Source organism: Penaeus vannamei, chromosome 36 (assembly GCF_042767895.1).
Source record: "Penaeus vannamei isolate JL-2024 chromosome 36, ASM4276789v1, whole genome shotgun sequence".
Lineage (NCBI taxonomy): Eukaryota > Metazoa > Arthropoda > Malacostraca > Decapoda > Penaeidae > Penaeus > Penaeus vannamei.
This window is the reverse complement of record NC_091584.1, coordinates 28625894-28638356: the sequence shown is the minus strand read 5'-3', so window position 1 is coordinate 28638356 and position 12463 is coordinate 28625894. Positions and strand designations below refer to the sequence as shown.

The 12463-nt window shown below is 31.7% G+C and overlaps 1 protein-coding gene across 1 annotated transcript; it reads right to left on the bottom strand.

The window, feature by feature from the left end:
* Window positions 1-357: 357 nt before the first annotated feature.
* Window positions 358-3712, bottom strand: LOC138859516 (uncharacterized). Its single transcript, XM_070114945.1, has 9 exons — window positions 3268-3712; window positions 3074-3174; window positions 2664-3012; window positions 2252-2318; window positions 1854-2037; window positions 1647-1752; window positions 1245-1476; window positions 892-1162; window positions 358-531 (listed from the first exon to the last, which is right to left on the bottom strand). Exons 1-9 carry the CDS (start codon window positions 3710-3712, stop codon window positions 358-360), a joined length of 1929 nt encoding a protein of 642 aa, XP_069971046.1.
* Between the last annotated feature and the right edge of the window lie 8751 nt (window positions 3713-12463).

The following is a 12463-nucleotide window of genomic DNA, read 5'->3' as shown; positions in this document are numbered from 1 at the left end:
ACATAATCTTTAACTTGACAATTAGTTTTGCAGTTCTACTAACAAAATTAGAACCAAATACCCTCTATCACATAGTAAATGATAATATTCACACGACAGTACAGTTTTAGCAAACAATATCAACACAATAATAACATGCCACATAAAATGGCAGGCTGTAAATTAGGATACACATCAGTTTGAAAGCACTGGTTCCAAAGTGCATAATTTAGCATTGGTTAGAAAATCAAAACTATTTTTAAGAAAAATTCTAAAGTATATACACATCCTATTTGTATAATTTTAAACAAAATAGATTTCTGCAGAATAACAAAAGTAGGAAAATACAGTAATACGAGAGAAAGTAAAGAAATATCGCTATGGCAAGTTCAAGGCACTCTTAGATTCATGTTTTAATACCAAACACAGTTTTGAAATTGGTCTTTCTAAATAACCATCTTTGGTCCTAAGTTTCACACACCTAACTAGTCCATCCTTTCCAACTAAAGTTTCAGTTACTCTTGCTAATACATAGGTATTCTTTACATTAGCCTCAACAATGAGAACAATATCAACTTATAAATTACATTCCTTATAGTACCATTTACTTCTCTCTTGCAAACAAGGCAAATATTCTTTCAACCAACGTTTCCAAAATATATCACTCAAATACTGTATTTGTCGCCATCTTTTCTTACTGTAACTGTCTTCTGAACACTCAAACTCTAAATTACTATTACTTCATGGTTGAAGCAACATGTTTGGTGTAATTGGCTCTAAATCAATATCAGATAAATTTGTTATTGGTCTATTATTCATAATTCCTTCAACTTCACACAATAGTGTTGAAAATGTTTCGTCATCCAAACTGACTAAATTTTCCTTAACCAGTGTATACAAAATCTTTCTTACAGTTCTAGTCAATCTTCCCCAAACACCTCCAAAGTGAGAAGTATATGGCGGATTAAATTCCCATTCAATACCAAGATTAGCACAATGCTCAATCATTCCTTTTCTTTCTGTACTTAAAGTTTCAAATTCACATTTTGCTCCAACAAAATTTGTTCCATTATCAGATCTTATATATTTAGGTACTCCTCTACGTGTAACGAATCTTCTCAAACAATTAATGCAAGAATTAGTGGACAAATCGTAGGCCATTTCCAAGTGCACAGCTCTCATGCTAATACATGTAAACAAAATAATATAGCTTTTAACATGACCTCTGCCTCTTTTCAATAAGAAAGGCCCAGCATAATCTATGCCTACTCTGGAAAAGATGGATCATGAGGTATTGATCTAAATTCTGGTAGATCTGACATTTTCTGTTGCATAATTTGTGCATTATACTTCTTACAAGTAATACATTTGATGTAACGCTTTTAATCAAATTAGAAGCTCCTAGTATCCAATATTTCTCTCTAAGTTTAACAAGTATAGCATTTTTCCCAAGATGTCCAAGGTTGTTGTGAATTTCCATTATCATTAGTTTTGAGACTAGAGATTCTTTTGGAAGTATAATGGGATGCTTAGCCTCAACAGATAAATTGCTATTTCTTAACCCTCCTCCTACTCTTAGTATTCCATTTCAACTGGATCAAGTCTATACAATTTTCCTTTTCTGCTTTTCACATTTTGAAAATAAAAATATTTATTTTGCTCATTACAAATTATTAGCTTCTCAGCTTCACCCAAGTTTCTTGCAGATGGTGACAATGGTTCTCTTTTAAACCTTTTACATGCCTCTAAAACTTTGCCCAAGACTCTCTTAACCTTTGTCCAACTTGAAAATTTATTCTCAATTACTGTTACAATATTATCTGACTGTGCAGTTGTTAATTTGCATTTTCTTCTACTAATTCACAACCTTTTACCTCAAAATTTGGAGTAGACCAGACAGTCTGATCTGAGAACAGGAATTCAGGACCTTCAAACCACATTTTAATCTTATTATTGTCACCATCAACAAAGAGACCTCGGGAAGCATCTGCTGGATTAAAATGAGAATCAATATACAGCCATTCATCAATTTCTGATCCTTCATGAATAATTCTAAGTCTGTTAGCAACAAAAGTTTTAAATCTAGAAGTTTTGTTTTTAATGCTCAACAAAACAGACATTGAATCTGTCCTGATTTTTTTTTCTGAAAATCTAATACTTTTAGGAATGAGTGAGCTAATTTTACAGAGAGTTGAGCAGCTGTTAAATTCTAGCCTTGGTATAGTTTTTAATTGGAGCAACTCTAGACTTTGCCGTTAAAATGTTACAATACACTTTCTTACTCTCTACTGATACAAATCTCAAATAGATTACAGATCCATAACCAAGTTCACTGGCATCTGAGAAGCAATGCATTTCACATTCAACATTCCCACTAAATTCAGGCTTTAAACATCGTTTAATTTTTATCTGCCTTAAACTTTGCAGACTATTCAACCATATGCTCCACTTTCTATTTTCTTCTTTAGATATTTATTCATCCCAAGAACCTCCTCTTTTGCACAGTTCTTGTAAAAGCATTCTTGCTGGTAAAGTAAAGGGACCTATCCATCTTAAAGGATCATATATAGAACTCACAAATGACATAATACCTCTTCTTGTTTTTGATATTTCACGAGAAACTTCTACTTTGAATATGAAACTATCTCTCTCTACACACCAAAATAAACCCAATGCATTCTCACTTGGTATTGGTTCTTTATCAAGATCTATACCCACTAAATATTTTGATTTAGTCTTGTCTGATACAACTTCAACCAAAGATTTCTGGTTGAATGACCAATCTTTTATTTTAAAGCCACCTCTTTTGCAAAGTGATTCTAATCCTTTGATAATGTCTTTAGCTTCTTCAATTGTAGAAACACTCTTCAGAAAATCATCAATGTAAAAGTTACACTCAATGCATTCTATAACTGCCTGGTTATACTGATTCTTATTATTTTCTGCAGTTTTCTTTAAGGCTAAATTTGCACAAGCAGGTGAACTTGTAGCACCATATATATGAACTTTCATTCTGTATGGTATAGGTTTTTTCTGTATATTTCCATCAGGGAACCATAAAAAATCTAAAAAAGTCTCTGTCTTCTGGCCTAACTTTCACTTGGTAAAACATTAATTCTATGTCTGCCATCATTGCTACAGGTTCTTGTCTAAATCGAGATATAACATGGTCTAAATTTGCAGTCATATTTGGCCCTGGTAATAATAAGGAATTTATATTTACACCATGAAAATTTGCACCACAGTCAAAAACTACTCTAAGTTTATTCTTCCGTGGATGGTAAATACCATGATGTGGCAAATACCAAGTACGATGTAGTTGACCCTCTACTTCACTGAATGAGACAACTTCACAGAAGTTTTTATCAATCAAATTATTCATAAACTCATTGTAATCACTAGCGAATTTATCACTGGACTCTAGCTTTCTTTTCAAATACTGAAGTCTTTTATTTGCAATTTCTAAATTATTTGGTACTACTACATTCATCTCTTTAAATGGTAGACTCATTGAATAATGACCTTCTTCAAATTTCAAACCATCTTCTACAATATTCAAAAACTTATGATCTTCCACTGACATTTCTTTGATATCATCAATAGTATTTTCAGGAAAATCTTTATTATAAAAATTCTGCACTTTTACTTCCAAGTTTCTAAGCCTATCTATTTCCTGTATAGATTCCAAGGTAACCTTACAACTAATGTGTTTTGTTCTGTTTTGTCTGAGCATGTTCTATACCACCCATCCTAGCCTTGTTCTTGTAGCATGTGGACTGTCCGATGGTCTAGTCCTAACTTTTAAGGGAGTATAAGCATCAGGTACATTATTCCCTATCAATAATTCTACTTCCCCATCTATATTGGGCAGATCAATATCCCTTAGGTGTTGCCAGTTTTTAACATCTTCTCTTGTAATCATATAGTCTTTGCTAATTGGAATTTTATCCTTTGTATAAGTTTCTGGTAAAGTTATATTGTATGAGGAGTTTAAGTCCATTATTTCAAGGTTTTTGAGCAAGTAGGAATAAGTTATATTTGTGCTTCCCATTGTGCTAAGGGAGAGTTTATATTTTTCACCCGAGCAACCTAACTTTTCCCGTAAAGACTCGGCACAAAAACAAACTGTGGAACCTGGATCTAGAAAGGCTATTGTCTTAATTACCTTTGAGCTGTTAGGTAACTTTATCTTAACTGGTATTATAGCAAGTGTGGCATTTCCTACACTCTTTACTTCAATCACTTGGCCAACAAAACTTCTGCCTTCAGAATTTTGAATTTTATCTTTATCCCAATTCATATGTGATTCACAGCTAGATGAGCTTTACAACAAATGTCACATTTAATTGGCTTACTGCAAAAGTAAAGAACGTGTCCTGATTTATAACATCCAAAACATGATCTATTTGTTTTCAAAAATTATAATCTTTCAGAAACTTCTTGCAAACTTCTAATTTATGTCTATTTCCACAAAACTGGCAATCATTTACAATTGTTTCTACTGTATTAGCAAACACCCAGGATTTTGAGACTTTCTCTTTTTCAACTTTTTGGTTTAGAGCAAAACGTCCATATACAGGATCATTGGCCTTTTTTGCCTCTGTTCTTACAAAGTTTGCCAAGTCAGATAACTTTGTATTTTCTCTTTGTAAATTTTTACACATTACAATATTCCTCCATTTGTCGTGTAAATACACAGGAAGCTTTATTACTAGTTTCTTTAAGTTTTCATTATTGTCCAATACCTTAAGTGATTCTAAACTATTGCATGCTGACATTCATTCAAAAATATGCCGAATTTATCCAACAATTTAGGCTCGTCATGTTTGATGATTGGCCATTTTAAAGCCTTTTATAGGCAGATGCTAGCACATCAACATTATCATACCTATCTTCTAACTCCTCTAATGCTGCAGGAAACCCTATCTTTGCATCCAAATATGAAAACCCTCATACAATCTTATTTGCTTCACCTTCAGTGAACTGCTCCAGATAACTCATGCACTCTTCACAATCCTGACAATATTGTGTTACCTTTGAACGAAACTGACGTAAAAATGATTTGTACTCCAAAGGGTTGCCAGAAAATTTCCTAATTTCACACACTGGTTTCCGCAACTCATTTACTAACCTTGAAGTTTGTGCAAGCATTTCATTACCATCATAATTATAAGGATGTTGACCATAAGAACCATCACTTTTCAAATCCATAAATTTTACAGGACTTGAATTCCTCATACTACTGGATATATTTTTAGCTTCTGCATCACATGAAAATATGAATTCAGTACTATTCCTAGCATCATTATTTATATTAATATCCTGGGAGTTTTCTAGTCTTAGCTCTTCATTTAATATGTTTAACTTTGCTTCAGAAATTTTAACTTCAGTGTCTATTTCAAGTTCGCTAACTTTACACTGCAATTCTAATTGCGCCAATTGTAGCTCACGCTTTGCTCTTACAGCATCTTTCTTCACTGGTAATTCTGCTTTCCTTAGAGCTACATATAATTTCTGTTCCTGTAGAGACGGGGAACATTTGAGGGTTATCCTTTCGTATTCATTTCCTAACTCAATATCACATACTATATCACTTAATGACAAATTCGTAAACTCCTTGCTACTTCTATCATTACCTTTGAAAATAGGATTTACTAAATCTTTTGCCTCAATTGGCACAACATTTTGATTATCATCAGCTACAACTTCATTTACCTTTTCACTCTGCAAGGCCTCGCTTGCATTTAGCCAGCTCACAAACCTCTCCATGCACTTATGGAGAAACTCTCTTCTTTCTTCATAGCATGTAGCTATATCCTTATAATCTTCTCTACCTTCTGTTTTACTTCGTAAAAATAATTCATTAAACACTGCCTCATCCTGTACAAACTTATCACAAAGTTCTACAAATAAATTAAATTCTTTCACAACTGAATAATCATCATTACACATCAATGCATTGATTTTATCAATGCACTCTCTCAGGCTACTAAAGTTTTTATTTACATTAAGCAAAACTAAATTCAACTTGTTCTCAAAAGCCTTAGAGGTTAACCTAACTTTCCTCCTGGCACCTGTTGTTTCCGCAGGTGCAGGGTCACTCGCTTGACATTCAGGTTTGTTCATATTTACTTTCTCGTAACTCACTTTCTCTGAAGAGACGAATCACTAGAAACCTCCTTGCAGTCGTGGTCACTTAGAACGTCCGAAGAGAAGTTTCCTCGTAGCTCATTCTGCAACATTGTTACGGCCTTGGCCATGTGCTCGGTAGCTTGCAGGTTAAGGAATGCCAGGTTGTCTGCGACTCATTTATTGGTCAAGATTCCATTTTTCGGATAACCATGTGAAGTGGTTGTATTTAAGGAAGGCACACCTTTTTACAGTCCCGCAAAATAGCGGTTTCTTGTGTGCTATCTTTCAGAAAACGAACCGGTCCGGACCGCCTGTTAACATGACGTTGCCATCCCTAAACATCTTTCAAAACAAAGCTTTTTTACTTTTAGCACATACAAGCTATTACGGTTTTGTTTCTCTATTAGCTTTATTCTATGATTGAAATTATCAAAACAAAATTAAATCCATGAACATTTGAATAACATATTAACACTTTAATTTCCTTAGAAAGTATTGCATCTTCCGAAAATATTTTGGCGCGTAATTCAAACTCAATAATATGGATTGCTATAACGCTAACAATGACGATAATGACTATAATGATGATAATCATAAGAATAATGACAATAATGATGATAATAATTTATAATGAAATAAAGGCTAAAACTAATTAAATCCCAAAAGTCGAAAAAAACGGCAAAATCTAGCGTATTACAGCCTTTTGAGAGAAAGGAAAAACCGCCTTTTTCGCTTTTAAATAATAATTACGATAATTTTAACATTATTTCAGGTAATTATGATGATTTTCATGATAATTCCTTTATTATTAACAACAATGATGATAATTATGATGATAATGTCAATAATAATAATGATAATAATAATAAAATGATAATTATATTGAGAATTTTGATAATTACTGCAATAATAGCAATAATTAACTCTATTCTAATAATTTACATACTAATAATGACAACAGAAATATTGATATCATTATTATTGTTATTATAATGAGTATTATTGTCATTATTATTTCTAAAATTATCAATATTGTTATTATCATTATAAAAATAGTTATAATGAAAAATGACAGTAATTGTAGTGAATTTCCCCTGGCTGTAGGCGGGTCATCCCGTAGGCTCTCGGGCCGCCTGTTCCCTTGACGTTACGGATCGCTCTAATTAATCTACGGACTCCTCCGCCCTGCAAGATGACGTGGCTTTGCTGTTTCCTGTGTGTCTGCGCTTTTTTTAAAATAAGAATAAGCCTGTGTTTTTATATTCCTTTGACTTACCTTTCCCACTGGTCCGTGATCTACCTCTACATCTACATTACTCCTACTATACACAACACTACTTATACACTACTTACCTTATATTCTATACTTACCTTGTTTTATTCTTGCCTTTTCATCTTCGACTAATTCACCTTAGCTTTGTTTTTCTTTCGTTATTCCCTTCGTATTTCTCCGCTTTCTCTCACGAATCTCTTCTTTCACTTTTTCGTACTTTCATATCTTTTGTCCATTTTATGTGCCCATTTTTGTATAGTTTTATCGTTCTTTTATTTTATGTATTTTTTAACTTATTTTAAAAACACCATACACTATTTCACAACTAAAGTTAATTGCATTATGGGTAAAATCCCAGTAAGCACGGGAGCCACCTTGTATATAAGGTCAAGCCAGATCGGTCTAGAGAGAGACCACTCTTCTCCCGGCGGCCGCAGCGATAACATCTCTCCAGCTCTCTCCACCAATGGACGACGACTCGGCTCCCGCGCGAGCTGCCAACTATAACCAGATCCTATAATTACGGATGCACCCCCTGTCTAAGGAAGGACAGCTTTAGAGATGTCTGCGGTCGTCGGGAGATGGGTCACGCTGAAGAGTCACCTCTGCCTTACCGGGAGGAGCCACTTACCTGGACTTCTGCAGAGGCAGCTTCGTCGTCGGCGTGACGGGGCGACCACCGTCTTCTGTCCTGGAATCCTGCTGGTGCTGCTTCGCCGTGGCGCATCGTCGGTGTGGTGCTGTTTGCGGCGCTCTTCCTGAGGTTCGGCAAGCTCTGGCTAGTATTTGCCGGGGCCGGCCACTTACTGTAGGGTACGAGGCGCTTTAGAAAGGCGTCATGGCGGAGTTGGAGGACCTCTGCCACGGGCCCTGCATCCCACTTACAGCTGTTGCTGCCTCGGTTGGCTCCGGTGAAAGAACACCGGAGCAAGCCTTACCGAGGGAATAGGAGACGTCAGTGAAGGGCTTCGCGGCTTCGGGGCGTTGTAGCTGAGCGGTTCTTGGCGGCGATCTGGGAGGACGTCCCGCCTTCTATCGTCGGAGATGGGCGGCTTCCGTCTGGTGTTCCGGGCAGCTGCTTCCTGTTTGGAGAGTTTGACTTCCAAAAAGGCTGATCTTTCGGCCAGTTTGACAACCACTCAAGAGACGAGGCTTTCATGCTTCGTCACCCCTAAATAAAGTTCATCCTTTATTAAAGAATCACTTAAAGTGATACACCTCACGGGTGGCTAAAGCGAAACCCGTTCCATCCCAAGTTGGATGGTAAATTTTCAAAAAAAAAAAAAAAAAAAAAAAAAAAAAAAAAAGTCGGTCTAGAGAGAGGCTTTTGTACGTGTGTGGTGACAGACCGTTCGATTTTTAGCTGGCTGACTGGTGCTTCTCGGGCTATGGCCTCTGTATTTCAAGTAAGTGTATGGTGTGCTGTCCTGTGTATTTGTTCTTTTTGAAAGTTTTTGTGCGAAATAAATGTATAATATGGATGCTCTTTTTTATGTTGCCTTTTTTGTCAGCCAGTGGTCTTATTGTTTTTTTCTCGTGACTACAGTCACTCTTCAGCTCACCTGAGAGTCATTGTTTATTAACGCCAGACCCACATTGAGATTACCTGTAGTTGGAATACACGCTACCAAACCAGCATCTTTAACTCTACAGAGTTTATTAATATCCACTACAGTAATTATTAGCATAATGATCATTATAACTGCAATAATGATAATGATAATAATGATAATCATGACGATAATGACTATAATGATGATAATCATAAAAATAATGACAATAATGATGATAATATTCATAGAGTCCATTTATAATGAAATAAAGGCTAAATCTAAGAAAATCCCAAAAATCGAAAAAAACGGCAAAATCTAGCGAATAACAGCCTTTTGAGAGAAATGTCGAAAAACCCGCTTTTTCGCTTTTAAATGGTAATTATGATGACTTTAACATTCAGGTAATGATGATGATAATTCCTTTATTATTAACAATAATGATGATAATTATGATGATAATGACAATAATAATGTTAATAATAATAAAATGATAATTATAAATTTTGATAATTACTGCAAGAATAGCATTAATTAACTCTATTCTAATAATTTCCATACTAATAATGACAATAGAAATAATAATAATATCATTATTATTGTTATTATAATGAGTATTATTGTCATTATTTCTAAAATTATCATTATTGTTATTATCATTATAAAAATAGTTATAATGATGAAAATGATGGTAATAATTTGCATAATAATCATTATTACTGCAATAATGATAATGATAATAATGAGAAGCATGACAATAATGGCTATAATGATGATAATCATAAGAATAATGACAATAATGATAATAATAATCATAGAGTCCATTCATAAGGAAATAAAGGCTTAAACTAACAAAATCCCATAAGTCGAGAAAACGGCAAAATCTAGCGTATTGCAGCCTTTTGAGAAAAAAGATCTAAAAGAACCTTTTTTCGCTTTTAAATGATAATTATGATGATTTTAACATTGATTCAGGTAATTATGATAATTTTCATGATAATTCCTTTATTATTAACAATAATGATAATTTATGATGATAATGACAATAATGATAATGATAATAATAATAAAATGATTATTATAACAATAATTTTGAAAATTACTGCAATAATAGCAATGATTAACTCTATTCTAATAATTTTCATACTAACAATGGCAATAGAAATAATAATATCCTTATTATTGTTATTATAAAGAGTATTATTGTCATTATTACCATCGATTATCATGATAATCTCATTAATAATGGCATTAATTAGGATAATTATGACCTTAATCAAGATAATTAATACATTAATTAGGATAATTGTAATAAAAGGATAATTATATAGATAAGCGTAATTAATGCAATTATAGCAATAATCAACAATATTCTAATGATTTTCATGATAATAGCAATAATAACAAGGATAACAATAAAGGTATTAATTGAAATAATCATAATATCGCTATTATTGTTATTATAATTATTATTATTGTTGTTATTATTTCTGAAATTATCATTATTGCTTCTATCATTATAAAAATAGTTATAATGAGGAAAATGACATTAATAATGAAGATAGTAACTATTATAATGATTATATTAAGGGTGATTACGGCGATAATGACTATAATGATGATAATGATGACTTTAATGATGTTAATGATAATAATGATGATAATAATCATAAAGCCCATCCATAATGAAAAAAAGAAAGTTAAAAAATCTCAAAAGTCGAAAAAACGGCGATATCTAGCGACATATCATATTAAAAGGATCATTATAATGATAATTTGCGTAATGAATGCAATAATAGCAATAATCCACAATATTCTAATGATTTTCATGATAATAACAATAATAAAAAGGAAAATGATAATAAAAGTAATAAATGAAATAATCATAATATCACTATTATTTTTATTATAATTATTATTGTTGTTGTTATTATTAATAAAATTATCATTATTGCTTTTATAATTATAAAAATAGTTATAATGAGGAAAATGACGTTAATAATGAAGATAGTAACGATTATAATGGTTATATAAAGGGTAATGACGGCGATAATAACTATAATGATGATAATGATGACATTAAATATTTATGATAATAATGATGTTAATAATTAAAAAACCCACCCATAATGAAGAAAAGGCTAAAAGTAAAAAAAAAAAAAAAAAAAAATCGAAAAAAGGCGAAATTTAGCGACATATATATAGCCTTTTGAGAGAATGGTCGAAAAAAAATCCTTTTTCGAGTTTAAGAGGTAATTATGATTTCTGCAATAATTCTGCTAATTATGATGTTTTTCATGATATTAGTTAGGATATTTATGACATTGATTAGGATAATTATGAAATTAATTAGGATAATTATAATAAAAGGATAATTATAATGATATTTTGCGTAATTAATGCAATAATAGCAATAATCAACAATATTCTAGCGATTTTCATGATAATAACAATAATAATAAGGATAATGATAATAAAAGTAATAATTGAAATCATCATAATATCGCTATTTTTGTTATTATAATTATTATTATTGTTATTATTTCTAAAACTATCAGCATTACTTTCATCATTATAAAAATAGTTATAATGTGGAAAATGACATTAATAATGAAGATAATAACTATTATAATGATTATATTAAGGGTAATTACGGCGATAATAATGATAATGATGATAATGATGACATTAACGATATTAATGATAGAAATGATGATAATAATTATAAAGCCCATCCATAATGAAAAAAAGGCTAAAAGTAAAAAAATCCCTAAAGTCGAAAAAACGGTGAAATCTAGGGAGAATGGTAAAAAAAAAAAACTTTTTCGAATTTAAGGAATAATTAGAATAATTTCTACAATAATTCTGCTAATTTTGATGATTTTCATGATAATCCCATTAATAAGGACATTAATTAGGATAATTATGACATTGCTTGGGATAATTATGACATTAATTAGGATAATTATGACATTGATTAGGAAAATTATGACATTAATTACGATAATTATGACATTAATTAGGATAATTATAATAAAAGAATAATTATAATGATAATTTGCGTAATTAATGTAATAATAGCAATAATTTATCATTATAAAAATAGTTATAATAAGGAAAATGACAATAATGAAGATAATAACTACTTTAATGATTACATTAAGGGTAATTACGGCGATAGTGACTATACTGATGATAATGATGACATTAATGATATTAATGATAATAATGATGATAATAATTATAAAGCCCATCCATAATGAAAAAAGGCTAAAAGTTAAAAAAAAAAAAAAATCCAAAAGGTCGAAAAAATGGCGAAATCTTCCAATTTATAGCCTTTTGATGGAATGTTCGAAAAAAAAATCGTGTTTAAGGGAAAATTATGATGATTTCTGCAATAACTAATAAATGATGATTTTTATGATAGTCCCATTTATAATGACATTGATTAGGATAATTATGACATTAATTAGTATAATTATGGCATTAATTAGGATAATTATAATAAAAGGATACTTATAATGATAAT

Excerpts from the sequence above, each read along its gene's own strand:
- LOC138859516 (XM_070114945.1), bottom strand. The coding sequence starts at position 3,712 with ATGCTCAGACAAAACAGAACAAAACACATTAGTTGTAAGGTTACCTTG. Across the intron at positions 3,013-3,073 it reads TAATGTTTTACCAAGTGAAA|AAAAAACCTATACCATACAG; the intron begins GTTAGGCCAGAA and ends GGAAATATACAG. Across the intron at positions 2,038-2,251 it reads TCAGTAGAGAGTAAGAAAGT|ACTTAGAATTATTCATGAAG; the intron begins GTATTGTAACAT and ends TGTTGCTAACAG.